The sequence below is a fragment of the Geotrypetes seraphini genome, chromosome 9 (assembly GCF_902459505.1).
Source record: "Geotrypetes seraphini chromosome 9, aGeoSer1.1, whole genome shotgun sequence".
NCBI classification, from domain to species: domain Eukaryota; kingdom Metazoa; phylum Chordata; class Amphibia; order Gymnophiona; family Dermophiidae; genus Geotrypetes; species Geotrypetes seraphini.
Genome location: NC_047092.1, coordinates 174,510,248 through 174,524,423, shown reverse-complemented (window position 1 = coordinate 174,524,423; position 14,176 = coordinate 174,510,248). Strand labels below are relative to the sequence as shown.

The 14,176-nt window shown below is 41.9% G+C and overlaps 1 protein-coding gene and 1 pseudogene across 7 annotated transcripts in view; one reads left to right on the top strand and one right to left on the bottom strand.

The window, feature by feature from the left end:
- Positions 1-14,176, top strand: part of TBL1XR1 (TBL1X receptor 1) — a 226,475-nt gene that overhangs the window by 182,765 nt on the left and 29,534 nt on the right. For all 7 annotated transcript variants that reach the window (XM_033958026.1, XM_033958028.1, XM_033958031.1 and 4 more), the window contains 2 exons: positions 6,778-6,838; positions 7,854-7,975. In XM_033958026.1, the coding sequence (XP_033813917.1) occupies positions 6,778-6,838; positions 7,854-7,975 (183 nt within the window). The remainder of the gene's footprint in view (positions 1-6,777; positions 6,839-7,853; positions 7,976-14,176) is intronic.
- On the bottom strand, positions 1,475-2,914 carry LOC117366858 (annotated as a pseudogene).

The window sequence follows — 14,176 nt, the reverse complement described above, 5'->3', positions numbered from 1 at the left end:
CATCTCACTCCTTTCCCAGCCTCCTATTCCCTTCTATCTACTCCCCATTACCACATTTCTACCACTGTACTCACTGCTCACTCACTTGCCATCTTCCTTTTGACCTCATCCACATGGCTCACCACTTTCAGAATCCCCCTCCCTCTCTCCACTGTCAGGCTATAACTCCCTGTCCCTCTCCCCACTGGTCAGGCTATAATTCCCTGTCCCTTTCTTTCCATCCCTAGCATCATCTTATCCCAGCTCTCTTCCCTCCTGCCCTTCCATGGTTCCATCTCTCCTCCTTTATCTCCATGGTCCAACATTTTGCTCCCTCTCTTTTCTGTTTTTCTTCTCTCCCCCCTTGATGCTGAACAATGAAATGGAGAAAAAAAAGAGAGATGCTGCTTCTCTCTGCCTTCCATCCACAGGCCTAACATTTCTCCCTCCCTCCCATCCCTAGATCCAACTTCTCTCCCTTTCTCTTCCCAACTGCCCCCATCCCATCTCTCCCCCTGTCTGCCTGCCTGCCTCCCTTCCCCAGGTCCAACATTTCTTCCTTTCTCTTGCCAACAGTTCTCCCTTCAAGTATCTCTTTCCCTCTTCCTCCACACCACCCCAGGTCCAACTTTTCTTCTTTCAGACCATTGCCCACCATCTCTCTGTCTGTCATAGGAACATAAGCAATGCCTCCGCTGGGTCAGACCTGAGGTCCATCGTGCCCAGCAGTCCGCTCACACGGCCCAACAGGTTCAGGACCTGTGCAGTAATCCTCTATCTATACCCCTCTATCCCCTTTTCCAGCAGGAAATTGTCCAATCCTTTCTTAAACCCCAATACCGTACTCTGCCCTATTATGTCCTCTGGAAGTGCATTCCAGGTGTCCATCACACATTGGGTAAAGAACTTCGTAACATTCGTTTTGAATCTGTCCCCTTTCAACTTTTCCGAATGCCCTCTTGTTCTTTTATTTTTTGAAAGTTTGAAGAATCTGTCCCTCTCCACACTCTGCTACACCACCTTAAACTTTGGGTAATGAAGTCTCATATAACGTCAAGAATATCACATTCTCACCATTAAGTTTTACTTCTTCCTAGAAATCCAAACTTAATGGTGAGAATGTGCTATTATTGACGTTACATGAGACTTCATTACCCAAAGTTTGAGGTGGTGTAGCAGAGCAATGTTGGTTCCCTGAAGCAGTACCGAAACGTGTCACGTCGGAACCAGTGAATTTTGAAAGCTAAGTTTTTCTATCTTAAGCCATCAATACAAGATGTTAAACTTATAGCCTGTTTGGCCATTATAAATTCAATAGTGACTATTGCTATCATTCTGACACTGTATTGAACAATACAATGATTGGGTGGTGAGGCAGCACATTTGCCTTCATGTCTCTGAGCATAATTTTCAATAACAGTCAAATAAGATTTGTTGAAATTTTTCTGTAAAGGTACATAGAGTGACTATTTAATAATAGTTGACATATCCTTTTTTAGTCACTCAACATTTGCACTCTGGTTGAGTTATTTGCCCTTTTCTTTATTTTTGACTGGAGCCATTGCTCAATAAGCTGTTAAGATAATCTAACAATGTAGTTAGTACAGTTTCTGTACTGAAATGTGATCTAAAACCTGATTAGGAATCATGTAATAAGGAATGTTGCTCCAGGTATTTTGTCAGCTGAATTTGAACCAAGCCCTCCATGATTTTTACAAAAAAAGGGATTAATGCAACCGGTCTGTAATTAGAAGGTAAAGAAGATCTTTAATATTTTTAATTATTGAAGTGATGATTATATTGCCTTCATCGGATGGGAATGTTCCCTTATTTAAGGAATCGGATATTCATTCAAAAACCTCCAGTTTAAAACTTTGGGGTGCTTTTGCCATAAAATCTGAAGGACACAAATCTAAGATACAATGTGATTTCACATATTTATGGAAGAGCTTTGTGAAATCTTTTCAATCAGGAAGATTGAAAGAAGTCCATACCAAATTATCCTTAACATTGTTTTGGTTCTTAAACAATGTTCCATGTTTAATTGAAATAGGCAAGATGATCTTAGATCTAAAAACTTGGAACTAAAGAAAGTTGCACGGTCATTTGAAGTATGTAGCAATATATGGGATGATTATGTGTGGTTATTTACATTAAACACATTATCAACTAATTGAAACAGTTTCTTTATGTTTGTGTTAGTTAGTCCTACTTTAGCAGAATAGTAAGCTTTTCGTTTTTCTTTTAGCATTAGTTTATAATTTCAAACTTCCTTCTGCTATGTATCCTTATCAGGGGCCAATCTAGATTTTTGCCATTTTCTTTCATGTCGACCAACTCTTCGTTTCATCATTATCAAATCTGTATCATACCATTCTCTATGATCATCTGAACATCTCTTTATAGTGTAGGGGCAATTTCATCTAAGATTGAAATACATGTAGTTTATCAATCTGATGAAAATAAGTTGATCTCTCTAGCTGGTAGAAGCTTGACACGTTTCCAAAAGTAAATTTGATCTTGTATTTTTCTTTTTTTTTTAGGCTTAATAGTTTTCATTTTCTACTCATTCATTCTTGCACTTGATGACATCTGTGGCCTGAGACTTCTTGCCATAGTCCTTGACAACCACATAATTGCAGCCAACTACTTTTCGGGGTTTGCCTTTGGTCAGTTTTGCAGAGGCCTACCCATTCACCCAGTTTCTTGTTGTCAGGTTTATCTGATGTTCTGTACACAATGCCTCAACCAGCTTCACATACATGGGTTTGTCACAGTTGGAAGCAAGAACTCGGGCTTGGCGTTTGTCCAAGGCTTTGGCAGCTTCTCAAATACCATGAGCTAGGCCATCTTGAATGAGTGCGGTCTTAAGCACTTCTTGCAGGGCGGTGTTAACATCCATTACACCTCCAACAGCAATGCTTTCCTCGGTCATTGTTGGATGATCAGCAGATGTCCTGCTTCCAGTGCCGAAATTCTCCAGGGTCTGGGTCTAGTGTTTTTCTTATTGAAATTTCTCCTTTCTGTAACTTTACTTTTTGTCTGAACATTCTATTCCATCTAAAAGTGAAGTAGTGGATAAAATGGTCAGACCAAGGTGTTACTAACCAGTTGCCTTCATTCAAGTAGATATTAGGAAGGGAATCAAGTTTCGTGGACAGTACAACCAAATCAAGAAGGTGTCCTTTAGTATGAGATTGGGGAAATTGTGGAAGTGAATAATCCATAGATGACAAAAAAGCCTTAAAGTCATGAACATCCTGATTGTGTTCATCCTCCAAATGAAGGTCATGAACATCCTGATTGTGTTCATCCTTCAACAATAGGCTCTGAGAAGTAGCTAGGGTATTGTTGAAAATAAATTCATAAAAATTCTCCCTAACTAAACTCCAAAAACCTGGAGGAATATAGAAAAGGATACAAGTCAAAAGGTCCAGTGAATCAGCTCTGCTCAAAATGCAAGAAACAATTTCCAAGCCGCTAGTTATCATTGAATCCTGTATCTTGAAATCAAAATCATTTTGCAGTATAATAGCAATTCTACCACCTTTCTTTTCCTTACAACAGAAAGGAATTATTTTATAGTAGGGAGGGAATAGATCATTGATGGGATCATCATTAGAAATGAGCCATGTTACAGAAATAAATACACAAGTTAACTTCTGATCGATTATCCAATCCTTAATAAGCTGAGACTTGCCTCGAATAGAGCGTGCATTGACATAAGCGCATTTAATGTTAATTAAATCCTCAATTGGTGAGACTTTAGATCTACAATGACAATAGGTCTCAGATCCCTAGACCTTTTAGGAAAATCTCTCGGCTCTCTATAATAGGTCGTATGAATTTTAATTGGATAAGACAGGATATTATATCTTGGCAGGATAGAGATTGGTTGTTAGTCAAGACGGGTTGATGTACAGGAAAGAATATCCGAAAATAATAAATCAACTGGTATTAACGTTCCTAAGTCAACCTAGCAATAAAAATATCAAAGCTATTTTTTTTTTTAAATGCATGTTGGAAACGCTTAGTAAATATTGTATAATAAGAACTGATTCTAAGTTGGAACCCAAGCAGACAACACACATACCTTTCTACCTCTCCCAGAGGAGTTGTATTCCTTCAGCTATTTTATCTTACTGAGGTACCTTCACTCGTGTTCTGCAGGATGGCACCTGCACATGTGTGATAAGTTCCTGTAAGACTTTTATAGTAGCTGTATACACTAGGCAGCGTCCACACTGGGCTCTGTCAGATGATGTCACCCAGATGTGAGAATACTTGGCCTGCTGTCCTCAGAGAACACCTGCTATAGGTGAGTAATTTATTGATTTTGATAAGGTAAACTTCTTTAACATGTTTTAGTTAAAGCATATGATTTCCATGGATTGTCAATAGCAAAGACAAGATATAAAAGTGGGTCACGCTCAAAAAGATCAAATTGAACACAGCAAAAACCAAAGTAATGTACTGTGGTTTCACAATTTCCTACAAACAGTCCCTATATCAATCACCCTGCCCTCAGGAACCAAACCAAATTGATAAAAGCTCCAAAATACTCAGGGTCATATTGGACTCAACCCTCTCCTACGAACCCCAGATCTCCAACTTACAAAAAAACCCCTTCTATAGCATAAGACAGCTCCGACTGATCAGACCCTTCTTCCACAGTCATCACTTTGCAATACTGACACAAATGCTTGTACTGTACTGTCTCAACTGGACTACTGTAACTCCCTTTATGCAGGTGTAAATACCTCCCTTTTCGACAAACAACTGATTCAAAACACAGCAATATGACTAATCTTCAAACTGAAAAATAAATTGACACCATATCGCCCTATTTCAACAGACTTCACTGGCTGCCAATCCCTGCTCGCATTAAATTCAAAATATCATGCATAGTGGCAAGAGCGGATAGCGTAGCTGGTTTTAAGAAAGATTTGGACAAGTTCCTGGAAAAATAGTCTGTTATTGAGAAAGACACGGGGGAAGCCACTGTTGCACAGAATCGGTAGCATGGAATATTGCTATACCTTGGGTTTTGGCCCGGTCCTAGTGGCCTGGATTGGCCACCGTGAGAACGGGCTACTGGGCTTGTTGGACCATTGGTCTGACCCAGTAAGGCTATTCTTATGTTCTTATATCTTATATGCAAGCTCAGTTGAACCTCTTATAAACCTTTTTATCAATTCTTGGTCCAATTCTACCAGAAACATAGAGAAGCTTCTTCTGATCCTCCTGTCTACTAAAGGAATTTAAGTACAAGTGCATACACAATTATCATTTAAATCGACGCAAAGACCTGGAACAGCCTCCCGATAACCATCAAAATGGAAACCTGTTATCTCAGATTTTTTAAAAAGTAAAGACTCTTCTCTTTGAAACATCAAACTCCATTGATAATCAGTAACTTGTTCCAACTCAAATATGTTTTCCTCATCCAATATAATCTGTACTTTTAATGTCAGCACAACTCCTCCCAGTAGAAGATTCTTCACCCTCTCCATCTCCTCCTCCAGTTTACTCTCTCTTGTCCCTTAATTTTTCTATCCTTTTGCCTAACACTTGAATTGTACATTGCATTGAGCGTCTCACAAATTGTAGATTAGATCATATTTTATGCTATAAAATGAAGTAATACTGTTGCCAATTCTGTGGATTAATAAATTAGAGCCTGGGTTTTCAGTTATAGTGGATGGGGTAGTGTTACGATTTAGGGATTATAATTATAAATAATTTTGGGATGAAAGTTATCGTAACTTCATCATAGGATTCAAGGCTCTTGATGGCACTAGTCTCAACAGGTGGGTTTATGTAATTGTACATTATCCCAGGACAAGCAGGCAGGTATTCTCACATATGGGTGACGTCATCCGACGGAGCTCTGATGCGACCTCATCCGACGGAGCCCCGATACGGACGCCTCACAAGCAGACTTGCTTGAAGAAACTAGAAGTTTCGAGTCGCCCGCACCGCGCAAGCGCGAGTGCCTTCCCGCCCAGCACAGGGCGTGTCTCCTCAGTTCAGATAGCTAGCAGAGAAGCCAACCAGGGGAGGTGGGTGGTTTGTGAGAATAGCTGCCTGCTGTCCCTGGATAACACCTGTTAACGGTAACTAACTGTGCTTTTTGTCACAGCTATATCTTTTTGAGAATCTTATGCCTGTGGCACAGATGTTTTATTTCCAAGATTGGACTATGGGAATGTTATATGTGGATTTGGTTGCTAAGCAGATGGAATGCAAATTCTGCAGATCATGATAAACCAGACTATTGTTCTGAAAGGTCTTTAGCTCCCAGTAGAAGCCAAGTATAGATTATGATACTGACCTTTAAGGTGCTGTGTAGTATGGGGCCTAAGTGTTTGGTTTGCTGTGAGTCACACAGATCTCTATACTGTGCACAGAAGAATTTGTTGGTTGTAATGCATACTTGATGGATTAAAATTGGACATGGGACTTTCTTTATTTAGGCACCAAAACAGGAGAGCCCTATGCCAGAGAAAACTGATAAAGAAGGGAGAATTTGAGATTCCTAAAGCTAGTAAAAAGCATGATTATATTTGACCACACTTACAAGGAAATATGTTTTGTACTGGTTTGTACTGTCATGTCGATGATGGAATATTGGAGCGAGTTGTTCGGGGGGATAGGAATGGGGGTAGATGAGAAGATGAGGGCATTGTTTTGTGTGGATTATATTTTAATGCAAATCACTTCAGAATTTTTAAAAGAAGAAATAAGTTCATATAAATGAAAGTAACGTCGTACTGTATTATTTTTAATTTTACTTAGACGACAATTATTTGGGATGCCCATACTGGTGAAGCAAAACAACAGTTTCCTTTCCATTCTGGTAAGTCTTACTTGGACAACAAAAAACAAACAAACCATGGAAACCAACCAGGTAGTACTGACGAAGGACTAGGGCAGGAGAAGCTCAATAACTAAAAGGGAAAAAACAGTAAACAAAAAATCGCACCAGTATAATAAAACTGGTTTATTGCCATAAATAGTTAAACAAAAACTAGTAACCCAACATGTTTTTGTCTGCATCTGGGGTGTGGTTGGATCAGTCAAAATACAGATTTGAATGATATAATAACACATAATTTGTGGGGTAGAGATAGTCAGCCAGCAGTAGTGAGTAATTTTTTGGCCGCTGCTGGGGTTATCCCTGGATATTCAGTGCTAGGTCATATTTGAGCACTGGCATTGAATATCCCGGTTTATATGGCTGGCTCTCTTATGTGATTTACTTAGCAACATTGCATAAATATAGGGCAGTATTTTATGCTGTCCAGTTTGGCCACTTAGGTGGTTAAGTGCTGAATATTGGTACTTAATAGCATAAGTGATGACTCTGCCCCCAGATTGCCCATAAAATAGCCTGTTTTCAGTTTAGCGGTCAGTGCTGATATTCATTGGCGCTAACTGGTTAAGTACTGCATATCAGTGGATTGCCCTGCACAGCTAATTTAAATATTGATCCTTCCATGTAAGTATAACATTCATAGATATTAGATTCATAATATTGTGAATTTTTTAATGTGGGCGTTACTGGTTTTTATTTGTTTTAACTATTTGTGGCAATAAATAAGTCTTAAATGGAGATATTTAGTTCTTTTGGTGTAAGTCTAGGAGGGTATAAATTGATGCTCAGTTCATAGTTTACATTTGATTAAAATTAACTATAATCTATTCTCATTCTAAAAAAATTCAGCATTTTAACTTGCCAGACTTTTTAGAGTTTACAGTTAATTTAACACAACATTCCGTCAACATCTTACATTGGAAGCTTACAAAGAAATCTTAAATCTGTTAAAAGGATCATTTACAAGTTTGGTTTTTCTACTTGTGTTTTTTTGTAGCACCGGCATTAGATGTGGATTGGCAGAGTAATAACACATTTGCCTCCTGCAGTACAGACATGTGTATTCATGTTTGTAAACTGGGACAAGATAGGCCCATTAAAACATTCCAGGGGCATACAGTAAGGATTGTTTCATAATACCTAAATATCAAATCATGTACACTTATATTTTTTAAAAATATTTTTTATGTTAATTATGTAATCTGCCTTAGACGTGGGAATAGAAAAGAGGGGAAACATTTTCCTGTGTGTGGTGTTTTTGGATTTTTTGTTTTTTTTCATATACAGTATTGCAGAATAATTATTTGTAAAAGATGTGACTTAATTAATAATGCATGTTGTTACATCCCTTCCGGATTCAGTACGCTTGGTGTTCAATCCCTTCCTGCAATCCGGGAGTTGCAGAAATCCTAATACTTTTTGGAGTATGTGCTCCTTCCACCTTAGAGAGAGAATTAGAGCCCCCTGTAGTTTTCAGTTTCTGCAAGCAATTGTGCAGAAGTCTTTTGGATCTTTTTCTTATTTTTTTCGCTTAAAGTTCATCTTATTCGGTGGCTTGAGTTCCTTGAGACACCTTTGTGGTGGTCCTCTGTTGGAGGAAAAGACACAGGGCTCCTTTTACAAAAGTGCACTAGCGTTTTTAACGCATGCACCGAATTAGCGCTTGCTAGCCGAAAATCTACCACCTGCTCAAAAGGAGGTGGTAGCGGCTAGTGCGCGGGGCAATTTAGCACATGCTATTCCGCACATTAAGGCCCTAGTGCGGCTTTGTAAAAGGAGCCCACAGTCTTGCAGCATCAGACTGCTGCTTCAATGAGAAACTTCGGTGGGTCTATGGAGCCAGCCTGCTGTGTGCCACCTTTCCTGCACTTGGGGTCCATTTCCTTAGAAGCTTGCTTGCCCTCTGACCTTGTCATGGGTTTAAGTACAGGCTGTATGTGTCCTCTGAGTAAAACTCCTCTGGGCTTCAGGGCTGTGTTTCCCACCCCCGGTTAAGTGGACAGGATCCGTGGAGGCGGAAGTTACAGTTGGTGTCCATCCGACTGGTAGTCCGAAGATCTTCATTTTGGAACTGTTCTGAGGCAGAAAATCTTTTTTTCTCCATTCAGCTGCAGTGAAAAGAGCTGACAAGCAGGCACTTCACAGAGTGAAATTACACCTCCATTATTTTCTATGGGAACTTTGGGGGTTGGTCTGTGAAACTCTCTAAAACTTATTTTTGAGAGTTTCTGAGGGTAGGGTTCAAGTCTCCCACCTCCCCAAACTCCAAATTGCTACTTTTTATTTTCGGTTTTTGGCATGAATTCACTGGCAAAAGCCATCTTTGATTTTTAAAAATCTTTTCTTCAAAGTTTTATTTCTGCCTCAAAACCCCTCAACTTGATTAAAAATCATTTGGGATGGACTTCCCAGCCCCTAATCTATCAAATAGAAGCATAGAAAATGACGGCAGAAAAGGGCCAAGGCCCATCAAGTCTGCCCACTCTAATGACCCACCACCCTAACTTCTTCCCCTAAGAGATCCCACATACCTAACCCATTTTCTCTTAAAATCTGGCACGCTGCTGGCCTCAATTACCTGCAGTTGAAAATCATTCCAATGATCAACCATCCTTTCGGTGAAGAAATACTTCCTGGTGTCGCCATGAAATTTCCCGCCCCTGATTTTCAGCGGATGCCCTCTTGTGGCCATGGGTCCTTTAAAAAAAAGATATCATCTTCCACCTCGATAAGGCCCGTGATGTATTTGAACGTCTCAATCATGTCTCCCCTCTCTTTACATTCCTCGAGTGAGTATAGCTGCAATTTACTCAGCCTTTCCTCATACAGGAGACCCTTGAGTCCTGAGACTATCTTGGTGGCCATTCGCTGAACCAATTCAGCTCTCAGCACATCTTTTTGGTAATGTGGCCTCCAGAATTGTACACAATATACCAGATGAGGTCTCACCATAGATCTGTACAATGGCATTATGACTTTGGGCTTTGATTGTGCATTGATTGTGCCAAATTGGTGCCGGATCAGCGACCGTGTATCGTGTGCCACAGCATGCTGTGGAAGTGGGCAGAAGCTTCGGGCGTCACCTCCTTTGGCTCCTCAAGTGCTGGGGAGCCGGCCTGGGTTCGCGATTTCAGGAAAAAATTCCGCCTAGAGACTGTTCTGGAGTCTGATGCCAAACACTGGTGTAACGAGTCTGGGGACTCTTTTGGCGCTGTGCGGACACCTAAGCAAGCCCCTCCAATGGACAGGAGGTGTGAATTTTCACTGGATTTTATTAGGCTCCTCTGGAAAGTGTATTCTTTGGACCTAGCTCTTTTGACACATCCTGCGAGCTTGTCGGTTTCATCTACGATGGTTGTACCAGTGGCAGAACTCCCTTTTCAGGAGCCCTCTTTTTCGAATATGGCAGAGCTCGATTGCATTGGTTACCATGCAGATACTATGCCTCTTGTGTCTCCCGAAACTCCTTCTGTTTTGGATCTGACTGATACCCTTGCTGGGATTAGTCAGCAGGGTTGCCCAGAGAGTCCGGATTTAGATGATAACCCCTCCATCCGCGGACCTTTTAAACATGGCACTGTCCAATATTTTATTGCTGAGGATTTGAAAGACCTCAAATTGGAATCTCCACCTTCCGCATCTCGGTGTTCAATTATGGACCGTTCTAATGTGCTGTCCTTTTTCATCCTATCTTCAGCTTCTTGGTCTGGTTATAGAACAATGGGATAAACCAGAAATGTCTTTCTGGCTCTCTAAAGCTCTGACAAAGCTTTATCCCTTGGCTCCTGATTTTCAGGAGCTTTTTGAGCAACCTAAGGTTGATTCCACCATGGTGCAGGTTACCCGACACACAGCCTTCCCTAGTGATGGAGTGAATGTTATATAAAAAAGCTTTTTGATGTGGCCTCTTCAGTATCAAGGCAGCAGCTGCAGCCTCTTTTGCGGCGCATGCCTGTCACATGAGATTGTGCGGTATGCCCTCTGCGGACGTGGATGCCTGACCCCAGCTAGTGATAGACAGTATGGATTATGTGGCGGACACCCTTATGATCTCATTCGAGTTCTTAGTAAGGTCTCAGCTTATGTGATGTCTGCACACCGGACTCCTTTGGATGTGTCATTTGGCTGGGGACACTGCCTCCAAGGCCACTTTAAGAAGACTATCTTTCAATGGTCAGCTTCTATTTGGCTAAGGTCTTGATGACCTCATGGCCATTGTTGCTGGTCACTGCTCTAAGTCTCTTCCTGTGAACAAGTCTTGCCGGACTTTGGGAGTATTAATTTTTATCCCTCCTGTTGAATTTGTCAGGGATCCTTGTGCTCATCCTCCCAGAGATATTCCCAGGGATACCATCCCCATTACAACAATTCCAATTCTAGATGTCCTCTGGCATCTGGATCCTGGAAAGCTACTACTCCTATAAAGCCCCATTAATGCCAGAAGTCAGGCGGGGCTTCCTCATATCGGGGACTGCTCAGTTTTACCAGTAGTTGACGCCAATATCCTTAGATCAGTGAGTGTTAAGACATCATTTGGAAGGGGCACAAGATAGATTTCTTTTTCCTGCTCCCAGAATTGTTGCTGGACTTTCCAGTGGGTCATCCAGAAAGGGAATCAAAGATCTGAGCTACCCTGCATTGTCTCTTGGACAGCTGAGCTTCCAGCTGTTCCAGAACACGAATCAGACTTTGTCAGATACTCCTTATACTTCGTGCCAAAGAAAGGCTCAGAGGACTGGAAGTCCATTCTAGATCTCAAGTCAGTCAGTCAGTCGCTTCCTGTGGATTCCTCATTTCTGAATGGAAGCCAAATGCACAGTCATTGCTGCTGTCTTTCCTGGGGAGTTTCTAGCATCCTTGGATCTCACAGAGGCCTACCTCCATATTCCAATATTTCCAGAGCATCGCAGGATTCTGCAACAACATTTCATTTGCGGCTCTTTCCTTTGATCTCGCAACATCTCCTCACACTTTCACCAAGATGATAGTAGTTGCAGCGGCTTTTCTGTGCAGGCAGGGTGTCCATGTCAATCCTTGGACGACTGGTTGATCCGAGCTCTGTCTCAACAGAAGTGTGAACATGTGGTGGAGACAGAGGTATGAAACAAAAAAGTGGAAAATCATGTGTGTCAACCCACTAAATACAAAAGATCCCCATCAGGAGGTGTAAAGAGACTACATATCAATTCAGGAACCTGTTTTGAATCCTGATGAAGCCGACTATTAAGCAGCGAAACAGGACCCTTAGATAAGATAACAAGTGCGGGCAGTCCTGAGAGTGCAGTTTGTGCCGCTTAAAATTAAGATAAGTGGCTTAATGCTTTTTCTGATAGGACTTTAGATTACAACCACAATTTTGAGTTTTTGAAGTGGTAGTCTCTAAAAATTGAATGTGACTGGTGTTTTGTAAAATATTTTAAACGAATTAATAAATTAAAAAAAGTAGTATCAAGCCGGTACCTTTTTCAGCCTTTTCAGATCGATGAAAGAGACCTATTACCACAATTACAAGTAGAGGAGAATTATTTATGATCCTTGAAGTGGTGCATCTGAGATTTTTCCTTCACTTAGGTCTCTATATGCTGTGGGAGACAGAGGTATCTCTGCTTTAGGGCTTGGGTTAAATTGTGAACTTCAAGAAAAGCCAGTTGACATCATCACAGACCTTGGAGTATCTGGGCCTTCTCTTCGACACCTGGTAGGGTCTTGTGTTTCTTCCTAAGCCACACAGACAGAAATGTCAGCAGCAGATCAGAGATCTGGACCTTCCAGCTTCCACAGCCTGGCATTATCTGCAGGTGTTGGGGACCATGGCAGCTTTCTTTTAGGCGGTCCTCTAAGCCAAAGTGTACAAGTGCCCTCTACAGGAGTCCCTCCTCTCGATGGTCTATGCAATGCCATCCCCTTCAGATGCTGCTCCCCTGGACAGAAACAGTGTGCAACAGTCTGTGCGAGTGGCTTCAGGGGAATGCTCTCCACCAGGGCAAGCATCTTCGGATCTCAAAGTGGATAAATCTTATGATGGATGCCAGTCTATCGGGCTGGTATGCTCACTGTGGAGACCACTCTATTCAGGGGCAGTAGACTCCTCATCAGAAGCATTGGTTGATCAGTTGTCTGGTGCTTTGGGTGATTCGTTGGGGCGTTACTCGTTCTCCAGCCCACTCTGAAAGGGTAAGCGGTGCAAGTGTTCACGATGGTAGTGTATGTAAATCATCGAGGCAGAAGAAGCGCTCCCATGGGCTTGGAATCTCACATGTTGTTTTGCTGGGTGCAGTTACATCTTCTGTCTCTCCAGGTGGTGCACGTGGCCGGCTTCAACAACGTACAGGCAGACTTTCTTAATTGACAGGTCCTGGACATGGGAGAAAGGTCCCTCTCGCGGAAAGCGTTCCGTTTGATCGTACAGCACTGGGGGTCAGCCCCAGATGGACTTTAAGGCTTCAGCAGAGAACTCGAAGGTCAGATACTTCTTCAGTTGAAAGACAGATCGTGGAAGCTTAGGGCTGGATGCCTTGGTTCAGTCCTGGCTGGCTCACGAGCTCCTTTGTGTTCCTTCCGTGACCTCCAGTTGTTGGGTTATCCGCTGGATAGCACGCATCCTAACCCCATGATTCTGGTTGCTCCGGACTGGTCTTGTCACCTATGGTATGCAGATCTCATTTGTCTTCAGCGGGACAGCAAGCTCAAACTCCCTCTTCATCCCTTCTCAGTCAGGGTCTGGTGCCCATGGAGAACCCACAGCGCTTTGGTCTTACGGTATGAATTTTGAGTGCTTAGCCTTGATGAGGAGCAGCTATTCAGATGTGATCATCTCAATGCTTTTGAAGTCCAAGAAACTCTCAATTATGGCTTCTTATGCCAAAACCTGAAAGATTTTCCAACAGTGATGTTCTAAGGAACTCATGGAGCCTAAGTGGGCTCCTGTTCGCTGGTCCTAGTTTTTCTTCAGGCAGGTATAGATAAGGGTTTAGTGGTGGCATCCCTTAAAATTCAAGTAGCTGGTCTTTTGTGCTTCAGGGCATGTAGAAGTTCTGGTTCGCTTACTGCTTATCCAGATGTTACCCGGTTTCTGAGGGGGTAGGGGGGGGGCTTCTTTTGCAGTCTTCCTTATGTCATCCTTTCCCTTCATGTAATCTTAACATGTGCCACAGGGTCTTGTGGAAACCCAATTCGAGCCATTAAAGGATGCTACTTTTTTGGATCTGATGATCAAGACTGTATTTCTGGTCGCCATTATCTTGGCATGGCGTATTTTGGAGCTTCAAGCTTTCTACCAAAGGTGTTCTCCACCTTCCATGTCAACCTGGAGGTTAATTT